Source organism: Pongo abelii, chromosome 10 (assembly GCF_028885655.2).
Source record: "Pongo abelii isolate AG06213 chromosome 10, NHGRI_mPonAbe1-v2.0_pri, whole genome shotgun sequence".
NCBI classification, from domain to species: domain Eukaryota; kingdom Metazoa; phylum Chordata; class Mammalia; order Primates; family Hominidae; genus Pongo; species Pongo abelii.
Window position 1 is genome coordinate 26,065,477 of NC_071995.2, and position 25,296 is coordinate 26,090,772.

Sequence of the window (25,296 nt, forward strand, 5' to 3'; positions counted from 1 at the left end):
CCAACAGTGTAAGAGAGTTCTCTTTTCTCTGCACCCTTACCAGCATTTGTTGTTACCTGTATTTTGGATATAGGTAATTTTAACTGGGGTGAAATGATATCTCATTGCAGGTTTGATTGCACATATCTAATGATCAATGATGTTGAGCACCTTTTGGTCATGTAACTATTTTTAAAACAAATGCAGCTTGATCTCTTTTTAATGTAATCAGTTCAGCTTCAAAAACTGGTATATTGCATTTGGGATACAAACAGTCAACATGAATCTTCCAACTCAATTTATTTGTTTCAGCTCATGAACTTTTCAGAATCCCTAGTGGCTTAGTGACAAAGACCTTTGGAGACAATGATCATGGGTTTTGATCAACACTGTCCCTATTGCATACAGATATAGCTAGAGAACAAGCCCAGTGATTATTCTACAGACCATAAGAAGCATCTACATCTCAGCTGTGGGCCGTTTGGTTATAGAAATGCGATCCTGCAAGTTGTCGCCACTATACAAAAAGTCAGGCTATGATAGCATATTTCACTTAAAAATAAATGATCACAATGTAAGGCACATATGTATATGGAATCAGATTCATGATTTGAAAAATATGCTTAAATCACACTGAATCAGCTTAGCAGAAAAATAATCATAAAATTTGAAATATCCCCTTTTTTCTTTTTGTTTTGTACTAAATCAATGTAGAAAACACACTTTCTACCCTGAAGGAGACTGCTGTCTTATCTGATAAATTATATAAGCTCCAGTAAATGTATGTCATCACCCTCAGGAATGACAGGTCTCTCTTTCTCACGCTTGTGGGAGTTGAGCGTTGACACTGTAAGAACACTTGACTAATAACCTTTGCCTAGACCTTCCAAACTCTGCACGTAACTTCTTGAGAGATCTGAATAAAGGCCAATATTTTCACAGGTTGACAGGGTCTGGAGAAGTGGGTCACTGAGCACTCTGACATTTTTAAGTTCGGTTTACAGTAACTCTTTGCAAAACTTCAGGCTTTGCTGTACTTCAAATCATTTGGGCAAATTATAAGAAAATTAATACAAAATGTGTGACCCTTGGGTAATTCTGCACATGGCTTTATTCTCCCTTGGTGCTTTTCAGGACAATTTCTAGAAGGCCTGATTTGGCTAAAATGGACACTTCATTGAAGACCTCTAGGCCTTTTACTTTTTAAAGTTTCTTTTATTCTAAAGCTAGTTAACCACATATAGATGTATGGTGTTTACCAGTGAGGTAGATCCACTATGACAATGAATGGGAAGAGGTAATCTATTCCCCCCATTCTGTGCAAATCTCAAACGGCAAAGCTAAGTTTTACTACAGATAAATCCATAACCAGAGGAAGGAAGAATTTTTAAATGCCCATTTTTTTTCTTGTCCAAATGTTTGAAAAAGAAACATATTTAATTTCTATCCAGTGGTGTGGTTTCTGGTCTTTCTGGTGTGCTGAATTCTCTCTGTGTCATTTTGGTGTAAAAATACTATCCTACATTTACTTCCCTTGACCAGAAACCTTGGGACATCATAAAAATGTTAATTTAGCATTATTACTTCATGCATTCAACAATGCTGATTTCATGAAACCACACAAACAGGATTCTTTTGTTTTATTGATAACAGAAACTGCATAATTACAGATTTGATGAGGAATCTGCAAATAATAAAGAATGTGTCTATTGCCAGCAAAATACAATTATTCCACGCCCTCTCAACATGCAAATATAGAGTTCTTCACACCAGATGGTTCTGGTGTAACAAAGCCATTTTAGAATGTTTAATTGTGCTTCTACAAAACCTTCAGAGAATGAGGTAGTTTCCTTTACCTATGATATTTTCCACATTTCCATTATTACACTTTTAGTGAGCTAAAATCCTTTTAACATAGCCTGTGGATGATCTTTCATAAAAGCCAAGCCTCATTTACAAAGGGTTTATTTCTTTCTACTCAATTTTTCTTAAAAAGAATTTCAAGAATCACTACACAGCTAAGATATTTGAGACCTGCAATGGCTGGAGTTTATGATTACAATAGTAATTGCAATCAGATTCAGATACAAGAGAACAGGTTCTAACAATTTCATAATTAAGTTGATATTCTGTTTCTATCTATAAGCTAGAATTTAAAAACTACTTCCTCGAACTACTTATTTTTCCTCAGCCACAAGTTAGTGCAAATTCTTAAAAACAGTGGGTTGAGCCCCAGCTCCATGTATTAGGTAGCTAGGTATATTGTGGGATTATTCATTGTTGTTAAGTCACCCTAGGAAACATTTGCAGAATTTAGAAATGCATCCAGATTTGTGAGTTTATGTTTAAGATCTGACTCAAAATCTGCACTCTTCAAAAACTTATTGGTGAAGTACAAATTGAGGCAGATATTTACATTCCTTTCTTAACCCTGAGAATGACTTTAATGATCATAGGAAACTAGTTTGAGGAAACTGCAATGTGTTATTGCACATTTTAGTTAAAAACTAATAGTCAACCAATTTCCAATTCAGTAAACCTTCCACCTATCAGGATGGGGGATAGTAAATGGTATCTCTAAGGGAAAGAAGTCACAGTCTACTTCTTGTCTAAACTTATTATTTTATTTGGCCTCAAGAAGCTTCATGGATCTTAGAATAAAATGGTTGAAGAAATGACACAATAGATATTACTGACTACACAATTATAAAATAAAGTCTAGTCCAAGTTGATAATAATCTAAAGTGGTTTCTATGTAACACAACCTTCAGATTATAACCTCAGTAGTGTGACCTAATTCTAATATCTGATGAAGTGTTTGCTATATTTACTCACTACCTAGCAGCATTATTTGTATTTAGCAACTACATTGAAAGATGAAGAAGATCTCAATGCTTGACAGAATAAGAAAAAAGCTCCTTTGGATAACACAAAAATATGTTTTGTTTTTTTCCCCTCTTCTATCATTCCTTTCTTCTCTACCTCCACTTATTCTTCCTCTGACAACACCTTTCATTAAATTTTTCTCCAGAATCCAATAGTGAGCAACAGGAAACCTAGCCATTGTGATAGTGGATATGTAGAGAAAAGCCAGTGAAACTATATTTTAATTCATTCCTACACCACAGCCTACATCAATTCTTACCATCCCAACAGTAGATTATATAAACCGAACATCATGCAACTCAAGTTATAGGTCTTGTTGATTGGGTCTATTGTAGAATGAAAAATACACTTTCAGACAGAATAAGATGACTTAAAACTTCAATGCTTGTATCCAGCAGATTTGAAAGGGCACTTCAAATTTGTTCTTCTTTTTCTCCCCCATCACCCCCCATTTCAATTTTTAAGACTGATTTCATGCCTTTATCATTTTGAAGCAAATATGTTTATATATGTCTGACCCCAGGAAATTATTTACCCACAAACACTACTATAACTACTATACTCTGTTGATATGTTTCATTATCAACCTCCCCAAATTAAACATCTGAGAAGTCTTTTATATATGTATGCTGAAGAGAAAAAATAAATCACTTTCTTCCACCTTTGAATCTTTAAAAGGGGTTTGTGGTAATGATAAAAAATTTATCTCTTTCAACACATTTAAGACCTCATACTGTGCAAAATTATGGTTATATGAAAGTTATTTTCTGAATAGCTGGATCCATCACCTTCAAGCTAATACTTTAAACAGCATGGTTCATAATAGATATTTTCTAGAAAAATTCACTCTAGGATCATTTTCTTTGTTTATTTCCATATAATCTGGCTTTGCTAAGAAAATCAGCAAGGATGCTGTAATCTGTGGTGTTAATTTATTAGACGCACCATGATAACTCAACATTGTTTGAAAAGAATGCAGTCAACACATGTACTGGTTGGTAGTAAACAGTAAAGAAAGAGAAGGTAATTCACACCAGATGAGGAGTGGTGTGAACACTAACCTAAACACCAACCTTATTAAGTAGTTTTGCACTAGAAGAAAGGAAGGAATTAAAGAAGGATAAAGTTGCTTTAAAAATGAGATAAACTACTCATTGATTTCTTGATAAGAGATGGGTTCTGGCCTTCCTTGCTTATGATCTAACTATTCAGCTATCTAACTATTGCTTTTATAGCTACTATCAGTTCAAGCAGTAGGACAAACTCCATGAGGGTAATGTCTATATGCCATTGATTTCTTAAAACTAACTTCCTAATCTCTGTTGTTGGTTATGTCAACATTTATCAAATGAACTATTAATAGAGTCTTCATCATCTTTGCCAAGTAATAGGTAATGCTCATTGAAAAGCTGGTACCCTTTGCCTCCTTTTGGGGGGAGATGTCTGGAAAATAGCTGAACAAACTCTACATGTGGCAAAACAAAGTGACAGTTGTTATAAAAATGTCCACTGAAATTACCTGCTAGCATTACTAGTTATAACTGAAGTTTTTGCATATCCACATAAGAAGAAATCCACATTACAAGGAAAAGTACTTTGATCATTTTAGAATCAAGACATGAAATAAGGGGTTTCTCTAACCTTTAAGTCTTCTGCCAGCTTACTTGGTACCTCTGATGAATATTTATTGCTCTAAATGTTTTAGAAACTATCACTCTTTGAAAGTGAACAGACACTGTTTTCTGCTGAAAATTCATCTTTCCCAATCATAAGGGGAAACCAAACATGCAACTTGAAAAAAAAAAAAGGAAACAGAATATAGTGACTGAGCACTGAGTGGGACTGAAGAAAATAAATGAGCTTATTTTGGCAGCTGCTTTCATAGCACAATTCCCCAAAAGCAGAACTGAAACTGCAGCTTTAATAAAAAGCTCCAACAATTCTTTTGACTAAGATATACTCATTAATTGCCTTCAAGTGTTCAAGACTGCTTGGATTTGAGGCAAGCAAGACCACTTGCTTAGGTAAATTTTATGAAGCAACAAAACTAATATGGTGAAGAATTTTAACCCAAGGTGTATAACGTAGGTTTCCCATGTCTTCAAGAGAGCTGACATTGCATGTCACCATCTAGCTGATGTTACGCTCTGCTTTCTTGCTACTGCCTGCCTCTGACTCTGTTTTTTTTTTCTTACATTTTTTCTTACAAGAATCTTTTGAGAAAAGAATAGAGAAAGTTTACCAGGTAGAAAAAAACCTGATTCCTTAACAAGACTTCTCAGTCACTTGTTTCTCTTTCCCTTTTACTTTTCCTTTGTGCTTTTGAAAACAAAGGCTAAAGCAGGTGTTATAAATTTATTTATTCCTGTACTAGAGAGCATGGAACACGTCTCTGAAGTCTTCTTTTGGTGTATCACGAGTTGAATCCTTAATAAATGACTGCCACAAAGAAAATTTCTAACAGCAAATCTTTTTAGGAACTGCTCAGGTTTTGCCTTTGTCTTGATACTTCATTTTAAAATCTTGGTTTCTACTGATGTGTTTTCAACAAAGCTGACAAACTCGGTCTGAAATGTAAAAACTGAAAAAAGTGAAAGGAAGAGAACATGCAATATAAGTTAATCATCATTTTAAGTGCCACCAGTTCTGTTTATATTAATGCACTTGTGAATTGCTGAATCTCATTTGATCAACCCAATTAAACATTAAATAATTGCAGCCAATTATGCAAATATCAGCAACAATATTAATTTGTTGATCTTTTTGAGCAGATTAGCTTCACATGTTCCTAATGCTAGACCATCTTATGCCTTAAATGATCAATTAGTGTGACAATAACTAAGTCTTGAAGAATGGATAATTGCCTAGTTATAATGTGGCACTCTTGCTGTATTAATCCACTGCAATTAAACAAATAGTGCACAAGGAAAAAAGATGTGCAGATGTTCCTGTTAAATCTATTTAACAAGAAAGCGTCAAGGTCAATTTCCTGTCTTATTACTTAAATGACAATGGTGGATTGTGTTCTCCTTATCAGGAGACCTCCAGTTTTTAAACATCTATCCTTAGTTTTCACTGGGTCTGATGAAAAGGGCTTAAAAATGCTCTTAAGGTTTTATGAAAGAAAAGATACAAACATAATGTTCTCTAACTTTCACAATGGACAAGTCTCGCCACAATAAATTTGGAGATGCAAAGTATAAAATGTACTGATGGCAAATAAATAATTCTCATTTCTCATAGGAATAGAAATTTAGTTACTATGTACCACTAGACAGTTTGAATTACCTGCAACTTTTTCCTAGACTACTATATGAAGAATGAGGTCAAAGGAGTTAGCCAAGGCGAAAGCACACCCTTAGACTGCTGCTTGGGGTACACAGTGCGCAGGCGACAGTCAAGAGCACCTCAGGCCTGAAAAGAACAGCTTCTCCCAAGATTTCCGATCACCAATTAAAAGCCCCCTAAAAGATATTTTTACCATTCCTTTTCATCTTATATTTCTCAATTTTCATTTTACTATCCCTGTCTATAAAAGACCCTATGGCTAAAAGTTTTGGAAAAGAATCAAAGTCCATTTGCTATGCGTTGCTAAATGCCTCAAGGAAATTTTTCCAATGCATCAAACTTTTCGAATCCTTTTGTTTTTCCTTCTCTGAAAAGATAATAAAATATGTTCAGCAAGAAGGAAGTTATGAGGACTGAGGGAAACCAAAATACAGTGTCTGAGAATTGACCTTCCAAGGAAAAATGTTTTCTGTCAAGATTTGACTTTCCTTAGATAAACCAGAAAGGATACAATTTTAACTCACAGCTCCTAAACAAGGAAAATATCACCCATAATAGCTCTCCCTGTATCCTAACCACTTGCTCATCAAATCTCCATTCAAAGAAAAGAGCACCTGCAAAAACAGAGTATGAAAATCAGAGTATGCCTCTTTGTTTTCTACCAAAAAAAAAAAAAAAAAAAAAAGATTTATTTCTGCAATTAACACTTAGCATAAAACATTTGTCATTTCCATTTGGTTGGTATGATATCATGACGTCTCTCTAGAGCAGTGGTCCCCAACCTTTTTGGCACCAGGGACTGGTTTTGTGGAAGACAATTTTTCCACAGACTGCAGGGTGAAGGGTGGTTTCAGGATGAAACTGTTCCACCTCAGATCATCAGGCATTAGATTCTCATAAGGAGCGCATAGCCTGGATCCCTTGCACGCAGAGTTCACAATAGGATTTGTACTCCTATGAGAATCTAATGCTGCCACTGACCTGACAAGAGGTGGAGTTCAGGTGGTAATTTGAGTGATGAGAAGTAGCCATAAATACAGATGAAGCTTCTCGATGGCCCACCACTCATCTCCTGCTGTGTGGCCCATGGCCTGCGGGTTGGGGTCCCCTGCTCTAGGGATATATCTTCAATTCCAAGATAATTCTAACACAATCAATATGAAATGATTTCCTAAACTAACTATGCTTCAGAGTATCTCTAATGACTTAGTAGCTCATGGAAAATAAAGACAATATAAGGTAAATCTATACACTGTCAGAATCAATCACAAATTCTAATAAAGAGGTTTCATAATATAGAAACAAAGAAGGTACACTTCTATAGAAGCAAAATGTTCATTGATTCATTATAAAACCATTTACTGAGTACCTACTATGTGTCAACCATTGGGGATACAAAGATCTATAAGGCACAAGACCCTCAGTCTTGTAGTCACCTGACAGACAGACAGCTACAATATAATGTGGAAAGGACAATGGTGGGAAATGCACTCAGGTCTTCCTAATGCACAGGGTATGCTCAGGATTGTGACATCAGGAAGAACACAGATATTTACCTTAAGATGGACTTGGAGGGCCTGCAAAAGACAGTGATGGGAGGAAATCCAGTTTTAAAAGTCTTGATTTAAAAAAAAGAAAACACTTTCTGTGGATAAAGATAGGCTGCAGGAAATGTAACCTATGAAATTTTCTCAAATTAGCTTTCAAACACACACAAAAAATTGCATTTGGTTGAGGAGCAGAATGTAACTTATATTAAAGAATAAACTACTATTTAGTATCTGAGTGAAGTACAAAGGGAGGCACTAAAATCATTGAGGAAAATCCCATGTTATATGGCTTACATTAATATTTTTCTAGGTAAGGTAAGGTAAGCTACTACTACCAAGTTACAAAACACCATTTGATGATTGCAATTCATTTTCTCTGGCATGAAGAAACAATCACTCTTGTAACACACTGATACTACAAACTACATTATGCACAGGTAGCCAAAGAAATCTATCACAATTCAAATGCAACAGTCTGTCCCAGTAGCATACAGTTGGTATCCTCTATTTTCCATTGTATCCTCTATTTTCCATTCAGGATAGCACGATTGTCCAGTCGCTCTCTTCTCTTCCATACTGCAACAAAAGCAAGAAAACATGTTTCAGTACAGAAGCTAACAGGGCAGAAATAGCTTACAAACAAACAATACCACCAAGGTTACACAAAAGGTTCGCTTCTGCTTTGAACAACATTTTCACATTAAACATGTTCACATTAAAAACTGGATTACAGAGAAAGAGAGGAAAAGAGGGACACCATATAAAACATAAGATAAAAGCATACATAGGGAGTTTTTTAAAAACCAAATACCTGAAAAGTATTACAAATTTTACAATTATTGCTGAACTCAAATTCATAGCTGGTATAGGTCCTTTATCTATTTAGGTACATGCCTTTTCATTATCATTTCTCATTGAGTTAACTTGTTTAATGACTGTGACTTTTACTGTGAAAAAGTGATCCTCAAAGTGTATTCTCAGACCACTAGCATCATCATTACCTGACAACAAGTTAAAAATGCAAATTCCCAGACCTCATCTCAGAGTGAATCAGAATCCGGGGATAGGTTCCAGCAACCTGTGATTCAGCAAGCATCAAATGATTCCGACGTGCACTAAAGAATGTTTTATGTTCATAAACAAAAATATGAAGTCGACAAGTCCCATGGATTTTAACAGAGACTCTGTTCTCTAAATCAAAGTTGTTCATGCTATGTTAGGATTTTTCTTATTCCTTCAAAAGGAATAGTCAGAATTTGATTCTTTGCATCAGCAAATACTTTGGTTTAAAAGCAAGCCTGAATTTTAATATTTAAAATGAAATTAAGTGAAATAGAGATATTCCATACATCACAAATAGAAAGCTAGTTCCATATTCATTCAGTCAGTCAGTCATTCAACAAAAATGCCTGTGTTTATAATAAGCTCTCCCTCTATGAGCAATTACTGTAGGCCACTGTCATCATGCCAGGAGTTTCACAGGCTTATTAGCTCATTTAATACTCATAGTAACTGTACACAGAAGGTACCATTATCAATACATTTTATGGATGAGGAAACTGAATATTAGGGAGATTGAATAACTTGCTCAAGTTTGCGGTTAACAAATGGAAGAGCCCAGACCCTAACCAAGCTCTCTCTCACAGCAAATTCCATGTTCTTGACCACCACCAAAACTGCTCTCCACGTGTTCACCGAGCCTTGTGTATTGAGACTGACTTGGAACAGATCTTTCCAAGCCAGTGTATCAGGCCACTAAATCTGTCACTATGGGTTTGCCTAAATTACTCAGACTATGTCTATTTTCACACGAAATGGCTGTTCTAGTCCTAATTTAACTTTAGTTTAAATTAATATAAAACATCAGAATTTCTGAACTAGAAACAATGTCAATGACCATCTAAAAGGTAGGGGATGACTCAAGTAAGTGGGGCTCTGGATTTTACTTCTTTACTTCAGAACAATCCTACTTTTATCCATTTTGTATATTGGGATTCCAGGAATGATCTCTTTTGAAGAAAGTTCTGCTGCATAAAAATCAAGTGTAAGGAGCAATGAATTTTAATCCAAGCTTCTCATCTTACATATAAGGACACTAAGGCTCTAAGTCACCCTTAATTTTGACAAGCCCAGTTCTCTGCCTCTGTCTGATGTTCTTTCTCCTATATCACAATGTACATGTGCTGTGTTTCTCTTAAAGACCTCAGAGAGCAGAATCTATCCAAGTGGTAAAAATACTGGCAGCCAAGAATGGGTCTACCTACCACCTGGTAGTTTACATGCGAAGGGGAATAAAGGAAGCCAAATGACTGTAAGTTTCTTGCATAATCCACACCAGAAAGCATTGCCTACAGACTGTAACTGCCCACTATTGACTCTGTTGCTTCATGATGAATGCTGGATGAAACATCTTCAAATTCTACCTGATTTATGTATGATGTCAACATGACTTAAGGTAAGGGCAAAATATGTGTTTTATTTTCCTTACTTGGATTCCCATTAATATATTAAACACTTTCACCATCAATAACAGTGCATTGGCATTTTAGCAGATCTACAGAACTGTGATTCATGACTACTGTCACTTCATCTTGAATTTCATCAGTTAAAGTAAATTTGCTTTCAATTAGTTGTTTTAGTTTTATAAATGATCAAAAATCAATTTTGATTACAATGACAGTCGTAGGCCACATATCACTCTGCGAACCTGCATAATATGCACTAAGCTTTACTCCTCTTATTCTGTAATTTATGCTTTTATGTAAAATCATAGCATTCTGAGAAGTGCCCAAGAAATGTGATATTACAGGTAATTCATAATGTAGGCATTTAGTAATCAAATTTTCCATTTGGTTGATGGATAATGCAATTTAATTTTTCAAGGGAAAATAATTCTAAGTAGAGATGGCAGATTTAAGCAGAAGTAGAAATTATATTATTTCCTTAAGAGTAAGTAAGTACACATAGAGGGAGGGAAAAGAGAAAACATGTCTTCATGGACTAGAATGTCATTATACTCTTGTCATTATACTCTTGTCATTGTCATTACGAAACAACAGCGCAGGCTCACACCTTCAATGTTTGGTAGGGCGGCTGTAAGTCACACTTACTTAGTTTTGTTCACTGGAATCAGAGATGGTGTCAAAGCAACGTGGCAAGTCAGGTCGAGCCTGCGGGTTGGTATTTTGAGCCCATGTGGAAGACTTAATGAAATGTGCAGAATTTTAATCTTTTGCAAATTCCAGCGAGAACGCTAAACTAAAACACGACTAATGACAAGTTCATTACCTCACATTCGAGGTACATAAGGCAGATAATTTCATACAGCCTTTGCTAAATGCCTTTAAATTCCTGGCAAAACAAAAGCACAACCTGCGTGTCATGCAGTCACTCTATGCAACGCCAATAAAAATATAGTCAGTGCTGCCTACCAGGTAGCAATCTGTCATTCTTGCTCTAAACCCTATTGAAAGGCTGTGCAAAGCTTTGTAATCCTGTAACACGTGGAGGAGGATGTGCTGGAAACAGAAGGGGCTGGGAAGCTGGTCCAGGGACTGAGTCACACCAGGGCAGTCTGGAAACAAAGTTTGTACGCACATGGAGGACAGCCTAGAACATTGGTAGGGAAGGGGGTGGAGCCTTTAACTTCTTATGTAACTAAGTCATGGAACTGCTCCATTGAAAACAAGAAACATACAATAACCACTAATAGTCATCTGTGCTTAGAAAACTGTAGCCACTAGTGAGAACATAGATTTTTTAAATTCTATCTGGTGACCTGCAATCAATACAGATCCTGCTCCTATCTCATTCAAGCTGCCCCTTTCCTATGCTTCAGATGTCCATCTCTGGATCTTTGCAGTCACTGCTTCCCACTTTATGGAGCTTCAACAGCTGCAATGCTCGTTATTCACACATGCTCCCCCGATACTTAAAAGCCAGGCTCTAGCTTTTATTTGATTATTTGTTGACAGCAGTGTCAACATGTATCTCATTTTGAAAAAAATCTAAATCAAGATCTCTTAAGAAATAATTTGACATTATTCAAGATCTTCCTCCCATCTCTTCTCGGAATGTGTTAATATACAAGAGCAATACATGTTTTGCTATTTAGTATTTGTTTGGTGTTTCACTTGCCCATTCACTCCTTCAAGAAACATTACTGCATATGCATTATACCCTAGGCTCTGTGCTGAACACTGGAGGTATAGAGTGAACGATTCAAACAGCCCCAGAGCAGAGACAAGTGTGTGACTAATTATAATGTAATTTAAAGGCCTTACGGGATCATCCCCAGCACTGTGAAACTGGAGGAAGAAGCAGCATTCAAGTGAGTCAATGCGTATTTGGACCGAGCGAAGGGAATATTCTTCAAGAGAGATTCAAAAGGCTCCTGAACGAGATGAGTCATAAAGGACAACCAAGGCCTTATCCAGGTGAGCAATTTCTAGAAGGTGCAGCAAAACCTGGAGCTATCAGAGAGCAGAACATAACTGCAGAACAGAGGACCCCAAGAGGCGGAGGCAAAGGTGAGTATGATGGTGAGTAACTGGAACAGTAAGGAATTTAACAGTAGAGAAAAGAAACATGTCGACAACACGGCCAATGCTCTCCAAGTTTAAGTTAAATATAAACACAGACGTGCTTTTCTTTGTTGCTTTAAAAGAAGAAAAAGGAAAAACGAAACTTTCATTTGAAAAATTCTTCTCTTAGGAGGTATTTATAGAGCAATCTAAGACCCAGGGAGCTATGTGGACAATTAGCTAAATGGGATGAATACTTAACCTCAGAGATTATTACTCATATGCAGAAGTACAGAAGTTGAAAAGTCAAATCTGTGGTTATGAGGGAATTTTTCCCCTGGGCCATACTGGCAAGAATCTTGAAGGTTTTTTTGGTGGCTGTTGTTGGCCTCTTCTTCAATTTATCAGAGCACTTTGTAGAAAACATCCACGCTCACATGTAACGCCAAAAGTAACGAAATGTAAAACATGATGCAATTCTATGCTTTTTCCTTAATAATTACTGAAATTTATTTTGCTTGGAGAAACAGACAATCTAGGAGCTTGGCTGACAGCCTCAATTTGCCATCTTGTAAGAGAGTAATTTTGAGACTTTAAGTTCCATGCACACAGGCATAAGATAACTGAGACGTGCTCTTCGATTCTGAAGGGATGGTCCTTTGTTACTAAACAATTTGTAGCACATTTGGTAGTTCTGGTTTGTAGTTAGTTCAGAACCACTGTTTCCACCTGTCCTGTGATTGCATGCCTTTGTTTCTTTGTTTACTATGAGGTTCTGAATATATCATTTAGTTTTTTGTGTTAACTACCATTATACTTTACTACCAACGGTGAAAAAAGAAATTATTCATTTCTTATTGGCCATAAGCACTAATTTATAGAGGGAGTATATAAAGTTAGGGAGAAAAGGTTTTTTTTTTCCCCTGTCTCCCATCCTCTGCTTAAACTATATATTTTACTTTTAAACTTTTTTACATGCTCTCACATTTACACTGAATTTTTTTTGTCTTTTTTTTTTCAGATGGGGTCTCACTCTGTTGCCCAGGCTGGAGTGCAGTGGTGCCATCATGGCTGACTGCAGCCTCAACCTCCCTAGGCTCAAGGTATCTTCCCACCTCAGCCTGTAGCTGGGACTACAGACATGTGACACCATGCCCGATTAATTTGTTTGTTTTTTGCATTTTTTTGTAGAGACAGGGATTTGTCATGTTACCAGGCTGATCTCGAACTCCTGGGCTCAAGCAATTCTCACGTCTCAGTCTCCCAAAGTGTTGGGATTACAGGCGTAAGCCACCATGCCTGGCCACCTTCTTCATTTTTTTGCCCCCTTTTTCTTGAGTAAACCACCAGCACCTAGAATAGCCTCTGCATATGGCTTGCACTCAATATACACATTAAAGAGTTAATCAAGAACATTTACTTTAGTCACTAACATTCTGATATGGTTTGAATTTGTGTCCCCACCCAAATCTCATGTGGAATTGTAATCCCCCGTGTTGGAGGAAGGGCCTGGTGTCAGGTAATTGGATCATGGCAGCAAACCTCCCCTTGCTGTTCTCATGATAGTGAGTGAGTTCTAAGGAGATCTGTTTGTTTTAAAAAGTGAGTGGCACCTCCCACCCTCGCTCTCCTCCTCCTGTTCCCACCATGTAATATGTACTGGCTTCCCCTTTGCCTTCCGCCATGACTGTAAGTTTCCTGAGGCCTCCCCAGCCATGTCTCCTGTATGGCCTGCAGAACTGAGCATCACTAAAACCTCTTTTCTTTACAAACTACCCAGTCTCAGGTAGTTCGTTACAGCAGTGTGAGAACAGACTAATACATATCCTTTTGGCTTCTGTAATCTTACTTTTAAAAATGCTCTTTCTGAGAACTTTGGTAATGGTTTCCCATCTTACCCCAAAATCGTGTGTTTGGGCTTCTCTTTCAGTCACTTTCAGGTTTGAATGCACATATTTTGTCACCATTTCAATTTTGATGAGTTGCATTTCTGCTTTTGCCTCCTAGTTTCCTTCCTCAGTGAAAGCTTCATGATTATGTCTGCCAAACACCTCCACTTAGATCTTTATTCCAATTGTAATTCAATAGAGTTCAATTTTTCTCAGCCTAGTGACTACGTTTTCCTTTTCTATTAATCCTTTACAGCCCAATCAAATGAGTTTACATTTCCTTCCTTCCTTCCTTCCTTCCCTCCCTCCCTCCCTCCTTCCTTTCAAGACAGGGTCTCTTTCTACAGTGAAGGCTGGAGTGGAGTGCTGTGGCACAATCATAGCCCACTGCAGCCTCACATTCCTGGCCCCAAGTGTTCCTCCTGCCTCAGCCTCCTGAGTAGCTGGAACTACAGGTGTGTGCCACCACACTTGCTAATTTTTTTGGTTGTTTTGTGGAGACTGGGTCTTACTATGTTGCCTAGGCTGGTCTTGAAGTACTAGCCTCAAGTAATGTTCCTGCATCAGCCTCCCAAAGTTTTGGGATTACAGGAATGAGCCATCATGCCCACCTAAATATTTTTATTTCATACAATCTCCAAGAGGTAACCCTGAAATCTTATTTGGTGTATTAACTGCTACAGAATGTACAATTTGTTTAAGAAAATACTGTACAATTTGTTCAAGAAAACTTTCCAAAAGGGTCTTTCTTTCTTATCACTATGGGCATACTTCTCTTAAAAATTTCTAAACTCCTAATTTTTAAAATTTTAATTAAGATAAAATATACATATATAATTTACCATCTTTACAATTTTTAAATGTTCAGTTTAATGGTAATAAATACATTTATATTCTTGTTTTTTTCCTTTATCCTCTACTTCCCACTCCCCTTCTCGGCCTCTGGTAACCTCTAATCTACTCTCTGTCTTCATAGGATCTACTTTTTTAGCACCTGCATGAGAACATGTGATATTTGTCTTTTGGTCCCTGGCTTATTTCACTTAACAAAATGGCCTCCAGTTCCATATATGTTGCTGCAAATGACAGGATTTCATTCTTTTTTATGGCTGAATAGTACTACATTGTGTGTGTGTGTGTGTGTGTGTGTGTGTGTATATATATATTTATGCCACATTCTCTTTATCCATTCATCTGTTGATAGACATTTAGGTTAATTCCATATCTTGGCTATTGTGAATACTATTGCAATAAACATGGGAGTGCAGATATCTCTTTGATATACTAATTTTTTTCTTTTGGATATATACCCAGTAGTAGAATTGCTGGATCACATGGAAGTTCTAGTTCTACTTTTAGTTTTGAGGACCCACCATACTGTTCTCCATAGTGGCTGTACTATTTACATTTCAACCAACAATATATGATGGTTCCCTTTCTCCACATCCTCCCAACATATGTTATTGCCTGTTTCTTTTTTTTTTTTTAATACAAGCCATTTTAACTGGGGCAAGTGGATTTTACATTGTGGTTTTGCTTTGCATTTCTCTGATAATTAGTGATGTTGAGCATTTTTTCATGTACCTCCTGGCCATTTGTATGTCTTCTTTTGAGAAATGCCCATTCAGATCTTTTATCCATTTTTAATCAAATTTTTTTTTCTGTTGGGTTTTCTATTCAGGTCTCATGCCCATTTGAAAACCAGATTACTAGATTTTTCCTATACAGTTGTTTGAGCTCCTTATAGATTCTGGTTATTAATCCCTTGTCAGATTGATAGTTTGCAAATATTTTCACCCATTCTTTGGGTAATCTATTCCCTTTGTTGATTGTTTTCTTTGCTGTGCAGAAGCTTTTCAGCTTGATATAATCCCAATTGCCTATTTTTGCTTTGATAGCCTATGCTTTTTCAGGTCTTACGTAAGAAATCTTCACTGGCCAGGGACAGTGGCTCACGCTAGTAATCTCAGCACTTTGGGAGGCTGAGACAGGAGGATCCCTTGAGTTCAGGAGTTCGAGACCAGCCTAGGCAAGATGGTGAGACTCCATCTCTACAAAAAATTTAAAAATGAGTGGAATGTGGTGGCATGCACCTGTGGTTCTAGCTACATGGAAAGCCAAAGTGTAAGAATTGCTTGAACCCAGGAGGTCAAGGCCACAATGAGCCAGGTTCATGCCACTACACTCCAGCCCGAGTGACAGAACGAGATCTTTGCTCAGACCAATGTCCTGAAGCATTTTCTTAAAGTTTTCTTCAAGTAATTTCATAGTTTCAGGTCTAAGATTCAAGTCGTTAATATACTTTCATTTGATTTCTGTGTATGACAAGAGAAGGGAATCTAGTTTCATTCTTCTGCATATAATTATCCAATTTTCCCAGCACCATTTATTGAAAAGACTGTCTTCCCCATTATAGTTCTTGGCACTTTTGTCAAAGATGAGCTGGTTGTAAACATGTGGACTTAGATATCTGGGTTCTCTATTCTGTCCCATTGGTCTACTATGTCTGTTTTTATATCAGTACTATGCTGTTTTGGCTATTATAGTTTTATAATAAATTTTGAAGTAAGGTAGTGTGGTGATTCTAACTTTGTTCTTTTTGCTCAAGATTGCTTTGGCTATTTGGGGTCTTTTGTAGCTCCATATATATTTTAGGATTGTTTTTTCTATTTCTGTGAAGAAAGTCATCAGTATTTTAATAGGGATTGCATTGAATCTGTAAATTGCTTTGGGTAGTATTGTCATTTTAACAAAATTAATTCTTCCAATCCATGAATATGGAATATCTTTCCACTTTTGTGTGTTTTCTTCAATTTTTTAAATCATAGTTTTATACTTTTCCTTGTGTAGATCTCTCATGTCTTTGGTTAGATTGATTCCTAGGTATTTTATACTTTTTGTAGCTAATATAAATGGGATTGCTTTCTTGATTTCTTTTTCAGATTGTTCACTGTTAGCATACATGAATTCTACTGATTTTTGTATGTTGATTTTATATCCTGCAACTTTACTGAATTCATTTATCAGTTCTACAAGTTTTTTGGGGAAGTCTTTAGGTTTTTCTAGGTGTAAGATAATGTCATCTGCTAAGAAGGCTAATTTAACTTCTTCTTTTCCAATTTGGACGCCTTTTATTTATTTTTCCCTGCCTATTTGCTCTGGCCTCTAAACTCCTATTTTGGAAAAAGGCTTTCATGTAATCTAGCCAGTTATGTATTTTTTGTTCGATTTATGTTCTTTATTTGAGCAAAACTATAATAATTTATTATTTTCAGATTTACTCAGGCAACCTTAAAAAAATTACAATGCCTAAGCCATCCATGCAGAAATTTTTATTAGCCACTCTTCAAATTACTTTTAATTGTTGCTGTGTACAAAGATAGAAAACAATTCTGACTAAATTTTATTTCTTCCAATATTAAGATATTCCTTTACTTAGCTTACAGAAAATTCTCACAGAAAACCTTTGCTGGAGAGCAGAAGTATGGCAGCTCATTGATTAAAAAACCACAATCAAGGCCAGGTTCACTGGCTCATGCCTGTAATCTCAGCACTTTGGGAGGCCAAGGCGGGCAAATCACTTGAGGCTAGGAGTTTGAGACCAGCCTGGCCAACATAGCGAAACCTCGACTCCACTAAAAATACAAAAATTAGCCAGGCATGATGGTGCACGCCTGTAATCCCAGCTACATGGGAGGCTGTGGCACAAGAATCACTTGAACCCAGGAGGCAGGGGTTGCAGTGAGCTGAGATTGTGCCACTGCATCCCAGCCTGAGCAACAGAGTAAGAGTCTGTCTCAAAAAAAAAAAAAAAAAAAAAAACAGAAACAAAAACACACAATCATTCTTTCTTTTTAATACTGTAAATTTGGCAGAAAACTTGCTGAGTAAGTCTCTTTTAAAACTGCCTTTTAAACTCTTTTTTAAATTTTTATTTTTATTTTATTTCCTTTTTTTTAGAGGAAGGTTCTCACTATGTTGCCTAGGCTAGTCTTGAACACCTGGCCTCAAGCGATCCTCCTGCCTCAGCCTCTCAAAGTGTTGGGATTATAGGTGTGAGCCACTGCGCCCAGCCAGAAATGCCATTTTTATCACTACCCAAGGACCTCCATTGCTCTCTGGAGGCCTGTTGCATTCTCAGCCACCTTTAAGTTTCGCTTAGTTTCATGACTTAATGCCATCCGACATCACTCAAATGATCAAACTTTATTTTACTTTTCAATGTAAGTCTCAGGCCCTCTTGGATATTTTTACTAATTGACAAGGATAGTAACTAGGTTCAACAAAATCTTCTAACTTGTGAAATGCTTGCAAATTACAGGACCATCTCTTTTCCGAGTAGCCCAGTGTTATCTGGTATTTAGCATGCCTGCTTAACTGCCTGATGAGACATTACTGTAGGTTGTTGCTCAGAAAAAAAATAGGCAAAACAAAGTTAGCAGTATGAAAAAGTAGACGTGTATACCCTTTGATCCCAGAGATTTATCCTTAGGAAATAATCGAGGATGTACTGTTCATAGCAGTGAAAAAAAATTGCCAACAATGTAAGTGTTCAATAATATAATTTTTTAAAAAAATTATGGTTCATCAATATGATGGAATTCAATTAAACCTTATAAATGGTGCTGGAGAAAACTACTTATTGATATAAAAAAGCAAAACATTTATTAAGAAAAAAACATGTAACAAAATTATGTACAATATGATACCATTTTGTTAGGAAAAAATAACTATCTAAAAGTATACTGGCTGGGCATGGTGGCTCATGGCTGTAATCCCAGCACTTTGGGAAGCCAAGGTGGGTGGATCATCTGAGGTCAAGAGTTCAAGACCAGCCTGGCCAATAGGGCAAAACCTCATCTCTACTAAAAATACAAAAATTAGCTGGGAATGGTGGCATGAGACCTGTAATCCCAGCTACTCGGGAGGCTGAGGCAGAAGAATTGCTTGAACCCGGGAGGCGGAGGTTGTAGTGAGCTGAGATCACGCCACTGCTCTCCAGCCTGGGTGACACAGCGAGACTTTGTCTCAAAAATAAATAAATAAATAAATAAATAAATAAATCATATAAATGCTTACAAAATATTGAAGGTTAAGACATCAAAAATTGGCAGGGCACAGTGGCTCACGCCTGTAATCCCAACACTTTAGGAGGCCAAGGCAGGTGGATTACCTTAGGTCAGGAGTTCGAGACCAGCCTGGCCAACATGGTGAAATCCCATCTCTAGTAAAAACACAAAAATTAGCTGGGCATGGTGGCGCACACCTATAATCCCAGCTACTCGGGAGGCTGAGGCAGGAAAATTGCTTGAACCCGGGAGGCAGAGATTGCAGTGAGACAAGATTGTGCCATTGTACTCCAGCCTGGGCAACAAGAGTGAAACTCCATCTTAAAAATAAAAAGACATCAAAAATTAACAGTGATTATATCTCAGTGTTGGAATCACATGCACTGTAATTTTTTTCCTGAAGTTTCTTCTACTTTCAAATTTTTTCTTCCTTTTTTTTTAAACAAAAGTTATGTTATACTTCTTAACAAGATTTTTAAATGTTACCAAAAATTACATCTATTTTTTTAATGTTAAGTAATGTGGAGTCCTGAACAATATTTTCTTTCTTTTTAAAAAACATACATCTTCTTTCCCATTTCTGCTTTGCTCATGCCCACACATTGTGTTGGGAATATCTTCCTTAAATTTAACTTATTGATCTCAAATTGTATTATTTACTCCTCTTCATTAAAATACAATTTAGTTGTAAGCTCTGACAGAAATAAGGTGACATGAAAAAAAAAGAAAAGAAAAGAAAAAAAAGAAAACCTTTACCTGGATATCAGTTAATTTGCTCAAGATGCGGCTTGCCAGCTTAGGACCATTCTCCATAGTTGGAATGTGTATTGTCTACAAAAGAAAGGGAAACAAGAAAATTTGAGGGTACTCATGTATATGGTGATAACAGATAAGACACTCAAGCAATTCTGCTACACTAAGGTAATTCCACTGAAGTTAAGGAATAGCACTAAAACCTACTGACTCTGAGTGCTAGCTCCTTATGCCAAAGACTTTCATATCCAAAATTTGAATAAAAACTAGCCAATGATAGGTTATACATTGCCTACCAATTAATTTTAGGGCATAGCTGGTTTGTATACCAGCCTTTAGGATCTTTTGAAGAACCAAGGAGAAGCTACAGGTGCCTAAAATAGTGGCTAAACTTAAAGAACCCTACCTCTTCCAAGATTCTGAGAATCTGTAAGGATGAATGATGGTCTTCTACATATTAACCCTCTGGCAGGAATAAGAATTCAAAGATATTTTGCCACAATTTAATGCAAGTCATTCTGGGAACATAAATTAAAGCAAGTCTACGACTTCATAAAAGGGGCTTCTGCACCTATCTCTGGCCCAAGGTAAACTTCCAGGGGCCACTACCTCCACAATATTGGATAGCATGATTAAATGCATGGCTGAAAGAGATTTCATGCTTCTAATTTGTATCTGAGTCATGCCTATTCATGCTTTGCTGGCTTGCAGGTTTCGATAGTTTGATTTTAGGAGATAGTCTGTGCTCTCAAACACTTTTCATATTATACCCTTTAGTATAATACGATAATTAGATGTACTTTTTGGCTGTAAATGCTTCCTAAGCCTGGATCATTAAAATTATGCTAAACTTTATAAACTTCTTATTTCTAGAAGTGAAATAATAATTCAACTTAAAAAAAACCTGGCCTAATGACAACTTCAGTGGATTGATCACATTACCTTGATGCATTATTATCAATGTAAGTATTGACATAAAACAGAATAATTCTTCTCCCATGAAGCAGTCAGTCTGTAGATGCAATTATGTCAAGAGCAATCCCTTAAAAGCAAGTTCTAAAAACTCAACAAATGAAGCAGCCATTATTAAAGTCAGAGGAGTTGAGCAAAACTCCAATCAGCTGAAAACCAGTGGAATTTGCATTTACAGTTGACACTTGAACAACATGGGTTTGAACTACACAAGTTCACTTATACGTGGACTTCCTTCTGCCACTGCCACTCCTAAAACAGCAAGACCAATCCCTCCTCCTCCTCCTCCTCAGCCTACTCAACATGATGGACAATGAGGATGAAGACCTTTATGATGATCCACTTCCACGTACTTAATAGTAAATATATTTTCCCTTCCCCATGATTTTCTTAACTTACTTTATTGTAAGAATACATATATAACATACATAACATACAAAATATGTGCCAATCGACTGTTTTTGTTGTTGATAAGGCTTCTGGTCAACAGCAGGCTACTAGTAGTTAAGTTTTTGGGGAGTCAAAAGTTATATGTGGGCCGGGCATGGTGACTCACGCCTGTAATGCCAGCACTTTGGGAGGTCAAGGCAGGTGAATCACTTGAACTCAAGAGTTTGAGACCAGCCTGTGAAACATCTTGAAACCCCATCTCTACAAAAAATACTAAAATTAGCCAGGGGTGGTGGTGCACACCTGTGGTCCCAGCTACTTGGGAGACTGAGGTGGGAGGATCGCTTGAGCTTGGGAGGCGGAGGTTGCAGTGAGCCGAGATTGTGCCCCTGCACTCCAGCACGGGTGACAGAGAAAGACCCCATTTAAACAAACAAACAAACAAACAAAAAGTTGTATGTGGATTTTTCAACTGCATGGGGGTTGACACCCCTAATCCCTGTGTTGTTCAAGGATCTGCTGTAATATGAATAACTTAAGCCAGTTCACATTATAAGAATAATACTTACATGCCTTTAAGTTATAAAGTTAGATGCCAATGTTAATCATAAGTATTGGAGCTTTGTTATAAAGTAGAAAGCAAAACAATTTGACAAGAAAACAAAAGTATGGCACATATAAAATCAGACTAATTTACTAAGAGGAGAACATTTTTTTCCAACCAAATCCTCAAATTCCTTTTGTAAGATTTTAGCAAATGCATCAGGTTTGCCAATGAATAATTCTTGTAAAGTGGTCTACTTACTATTAATAATAACAGTATTAATAGTAACAAAATCAAGGAATTGACCATTCAAATGCATTTTCCATAACTATTTGCCATTCCTAATCCAGTAGTTTGGAAGTACTTTTGTTAGCCAGAAACTGAAATGGAACTACCTATAGTGCCTTCCTTAGTGCACCGGTAGGAAGGAAGAGAGAAGAGTAGAAGACTATTAGCATAGCTCCAATCCTGACAAGTAGGTAAGGCAGATCTTACATGTGTCCAAGGACAAAACTAACTTCCCACCATGTTTAAGCTTACATGAAATCACTGGAAACATAGTAGATATATGCTAATACAGTTTCATCTGGATAAACTGTCCCAGTTATTTTTTTTGTAATGCCAAGTTAAAAAACAACAACAACAACAAAAAAGACCTAGCATGGTGCGGTGGTGCACTCCTGTAATCCCAGCAACTCAGGAGGCTGAAGCAGAAGGATTGTGTGAGCCCAGGAGTTTGAGGCTGCAGTGAGCTATGATCACACCAGTGAATAGCCACAGCACTCCAGCCTGGGCAACATAGCGAGACTCAATCTCTTTAAAATAAAGAAAAATGACAATTACAAAACTTTTGCATCTTGGGTCTGGGTCCAAATACAATTTTATTCATACACTTAAATGTAATTTAATATGATTGGAAATGATAGGAAATGAGGAAATACTTGTCGTACCTCGCCTTTGTACAGTATATCAGAAACTGGGCAAACAACACAGGCTGTACCAGAGCCAAACATCTCTCTCACTCTGTTCCCCTCCAGGGCTGTTGTCAAGTCATCCATGGTGAGGTATCTCTCTGACACCTTAAATTCACCCTGTGTGGAATATAAAAGATAGCAAGTATATTTTAAAGGAAAAGGCGTGCAGAACAATTGCAATACTTACTGTTCTGCTTAACATTCTGATTGCACCTAGACAAGGTCATAATCATCCTTCAAGGGAAAGCTGGAAGGGACACACCATCTTATTGCTGAACCCATTGAGGTGTTAGGTAACCTACTTCAAGGTCACAGATTTATATATGAGATTATCAGAATATAAAATATAAGATTATCACCACAAGACACATGGTATACATTAACATATGCCTTCTTTTTTGCCTTCTTGTTAACTTGTATAAAGTCTCACAAAATTGATGCATCCCAAATGCTGCTTGATGAGTGCTCCATGTTAACAGTGTCTTAGGCTGGGCGTGGTGGCTCATGCCTGTAATCTCTGCATTTGGGGAGGCTGAGGCAGGCAGATTACTCGAGGTCAGGAGTTTGAGACCAGCCTGGCCAACCTGGTAAAACCCTGTCTCTACTAAAAATACAAAAATTAGCCAGGCGTGGTGGCGGGTGCCTGTAATCCCAGCTACTCAGGAGGCTGAGGCAGGAGAATCGCTTGAACCCAGGAGGCAGAGGTTGCAGTGAACCAAGATCACGTCACTGCAGTCCAGCCTGGGTGACGGAGTGAGACTCTGTCTCCAAAAACAAAACAAAACAAAAAAATCAGTGTCTTAAAACCTACTTTACCATAAAGGAGAACAATATATTATATAATATTAATAATTGTACCTATCATTTATCAAGCACCCGTTATTATGCCAAGTTCTGTAATTTTAAGGGTGAGTACTATCATCCCCATTTTACAGATGAGGCAACTAAGGTTCAAGGAGGTTGAAGGGCATCTCCAGGGCCACAAAGGAAGTAAATGACAGAAACTCAATTTGAACCCAGGTCTGATCTGATTGGCTCCAAAATTGGTACTCTTTCTACCTTTGTCTCTTTTTTTTTTTTTTTTTTTTTGAGACAGGGTCTTGCCCTGTCACCCAGGCTGGAATGCAGTGGCATAATCTTGGCTCACTGCAGCCTCGACCTCCCAGGCCCAAGTGATCCTCCTGTCTCAGTCTCCTGAGCAACTGGGACTACAGGTGTATGCTGCCATGCCCAACTAGGATTTGTATTTTATATTTTATTTTATAGAGATGGGGGTCTCCCTATGTTGCCCAGGCTGGGCTCATGTGATCCTCCCACCACAGTCTCCCAAAGTGCCAAAGTGCTGGGATTATAGTTGTGAGCCACTGTGCACGGCTTACCTATGTCTTTTACGGAATAAAGAACAGACTGAGTTCAAATATCTGAAATACTCATTATTTTTAAACATTGAATGTATATTTGGACTTTATTTGAGAAATTGTATTGTATGTATTTTTTTTCCTAATATGACTAACAGTTGACTTTACAGTGACAATTCTCTTCCTTCTCTTTCAGTATCACATTCGGTTGATTTTCATCATGGAATTAGTGGTATAACCTCATTGACTTCTGCCAAAGTGTTTGAATATATTCTTTGCTCAAGGATAGGAAATGGGAAAAAGATCCTTTTAAGCTATCTGTTTAAACTATCTGTTTAATTCTCGTTCTTTTACCTCAATGGTTCAAGTTCAAAGTTTGTCAACAAGTTATTTGAAAAAAGGGCAACAAAAGTAGAGAGGTTTAAAAAAATAAGATGAGTATTTTTTTTAATTTATAAACCCACAAGAGATAAAAATGGAAATCAAAGCTCTTGGCAATTTTCAAAATGTTTTGAACATATTCAAAATATTTGAATATTTAAAAGAAGAACTCATGCTGTAAGTAGATTTGGAAGAGCAGGAAAATACATCTGCAATAGAAATATGGCTCTTTGAAAGTTTCAATTACTCTCAGTCTACAATTGCAATTATGTTGTTCAAAGGTAAATGAACTGCAGAAAATCAGGCAAATTAATTGAAAACAAGCTGAGTTCTGTGTCCTGAAAAAGAAAAGAAAAGAAAACTCTTTTGTAAATAAGCAGAATTGTTTTTACTCTGCTCACCCTTACTTATCTTTGGACAACTGGCCCTATCTGGCAAGTAGTGGTGACCCGCTACATGCCTCATGGCATTTCACGTCTCATGTTTTAAAATAGCTTTTAAAATAAATTACAGCTATGAAGTCAAGAAAAAATTTCCTCCATAATAACCTATTTTTCATGCTAGCAAATCATTAGTGTGGGAAAGTATTTCCACTTGCAACTTGTCATCAAACCTTCTGTACTTGGTTGATATTTTTCTTTAATAAAACAAAAATTACTGAGCTTCAAAAATATCTTTCCAATTGCAAACATATTTAGGACAGGGCAAGCTGTTTGAAATTATACCAACAGTTTGTAAAT

General features: G+C 36.9%; 1 protein-coding gene across 5 annotated transcripts in view; it reads right to left on the reverse strand.

Moving 5' to 3' along the window:
* Positions 1 to 1,604: 1,604 nt before the first annotated feature.
* Positions 1,605 to 25,296, reverse strand: part of BCAT1 (branched chain amino acid transaminase 1) — a 133,397-nt gene continuing 109,705 nt past the window's right edge. For 3 of the 5 annotated variants that reach the window (XM_002823032.6, XM_063712068.1, XM_054526962.1), the window contains 3 exons: positions 22,794 to 22,934; positions 19,941 to 20,015; positions 1,605 to 8,279 (listed from right to left, as the gene is read on the reverse strand). In XM_002823032.6, the coding sequence (XP_002823078.1) occupies positions 8,238 to 8,279; positions 19,941 to 20,015; positions 22,794 to 22,934 (258 nt within the window). In that variant the 3' untranslated portion in view covers positions 1,605 to 8,237. The remainder of the gene's footprint in view (positions 8,280 to 19,940; positions 20,016 to 22,793; positions 22,935 to 25,296) is intronic. The other 2 variants (XM_009247552.4, XM_054526963.1) reach the window with 1 other exon arrangement.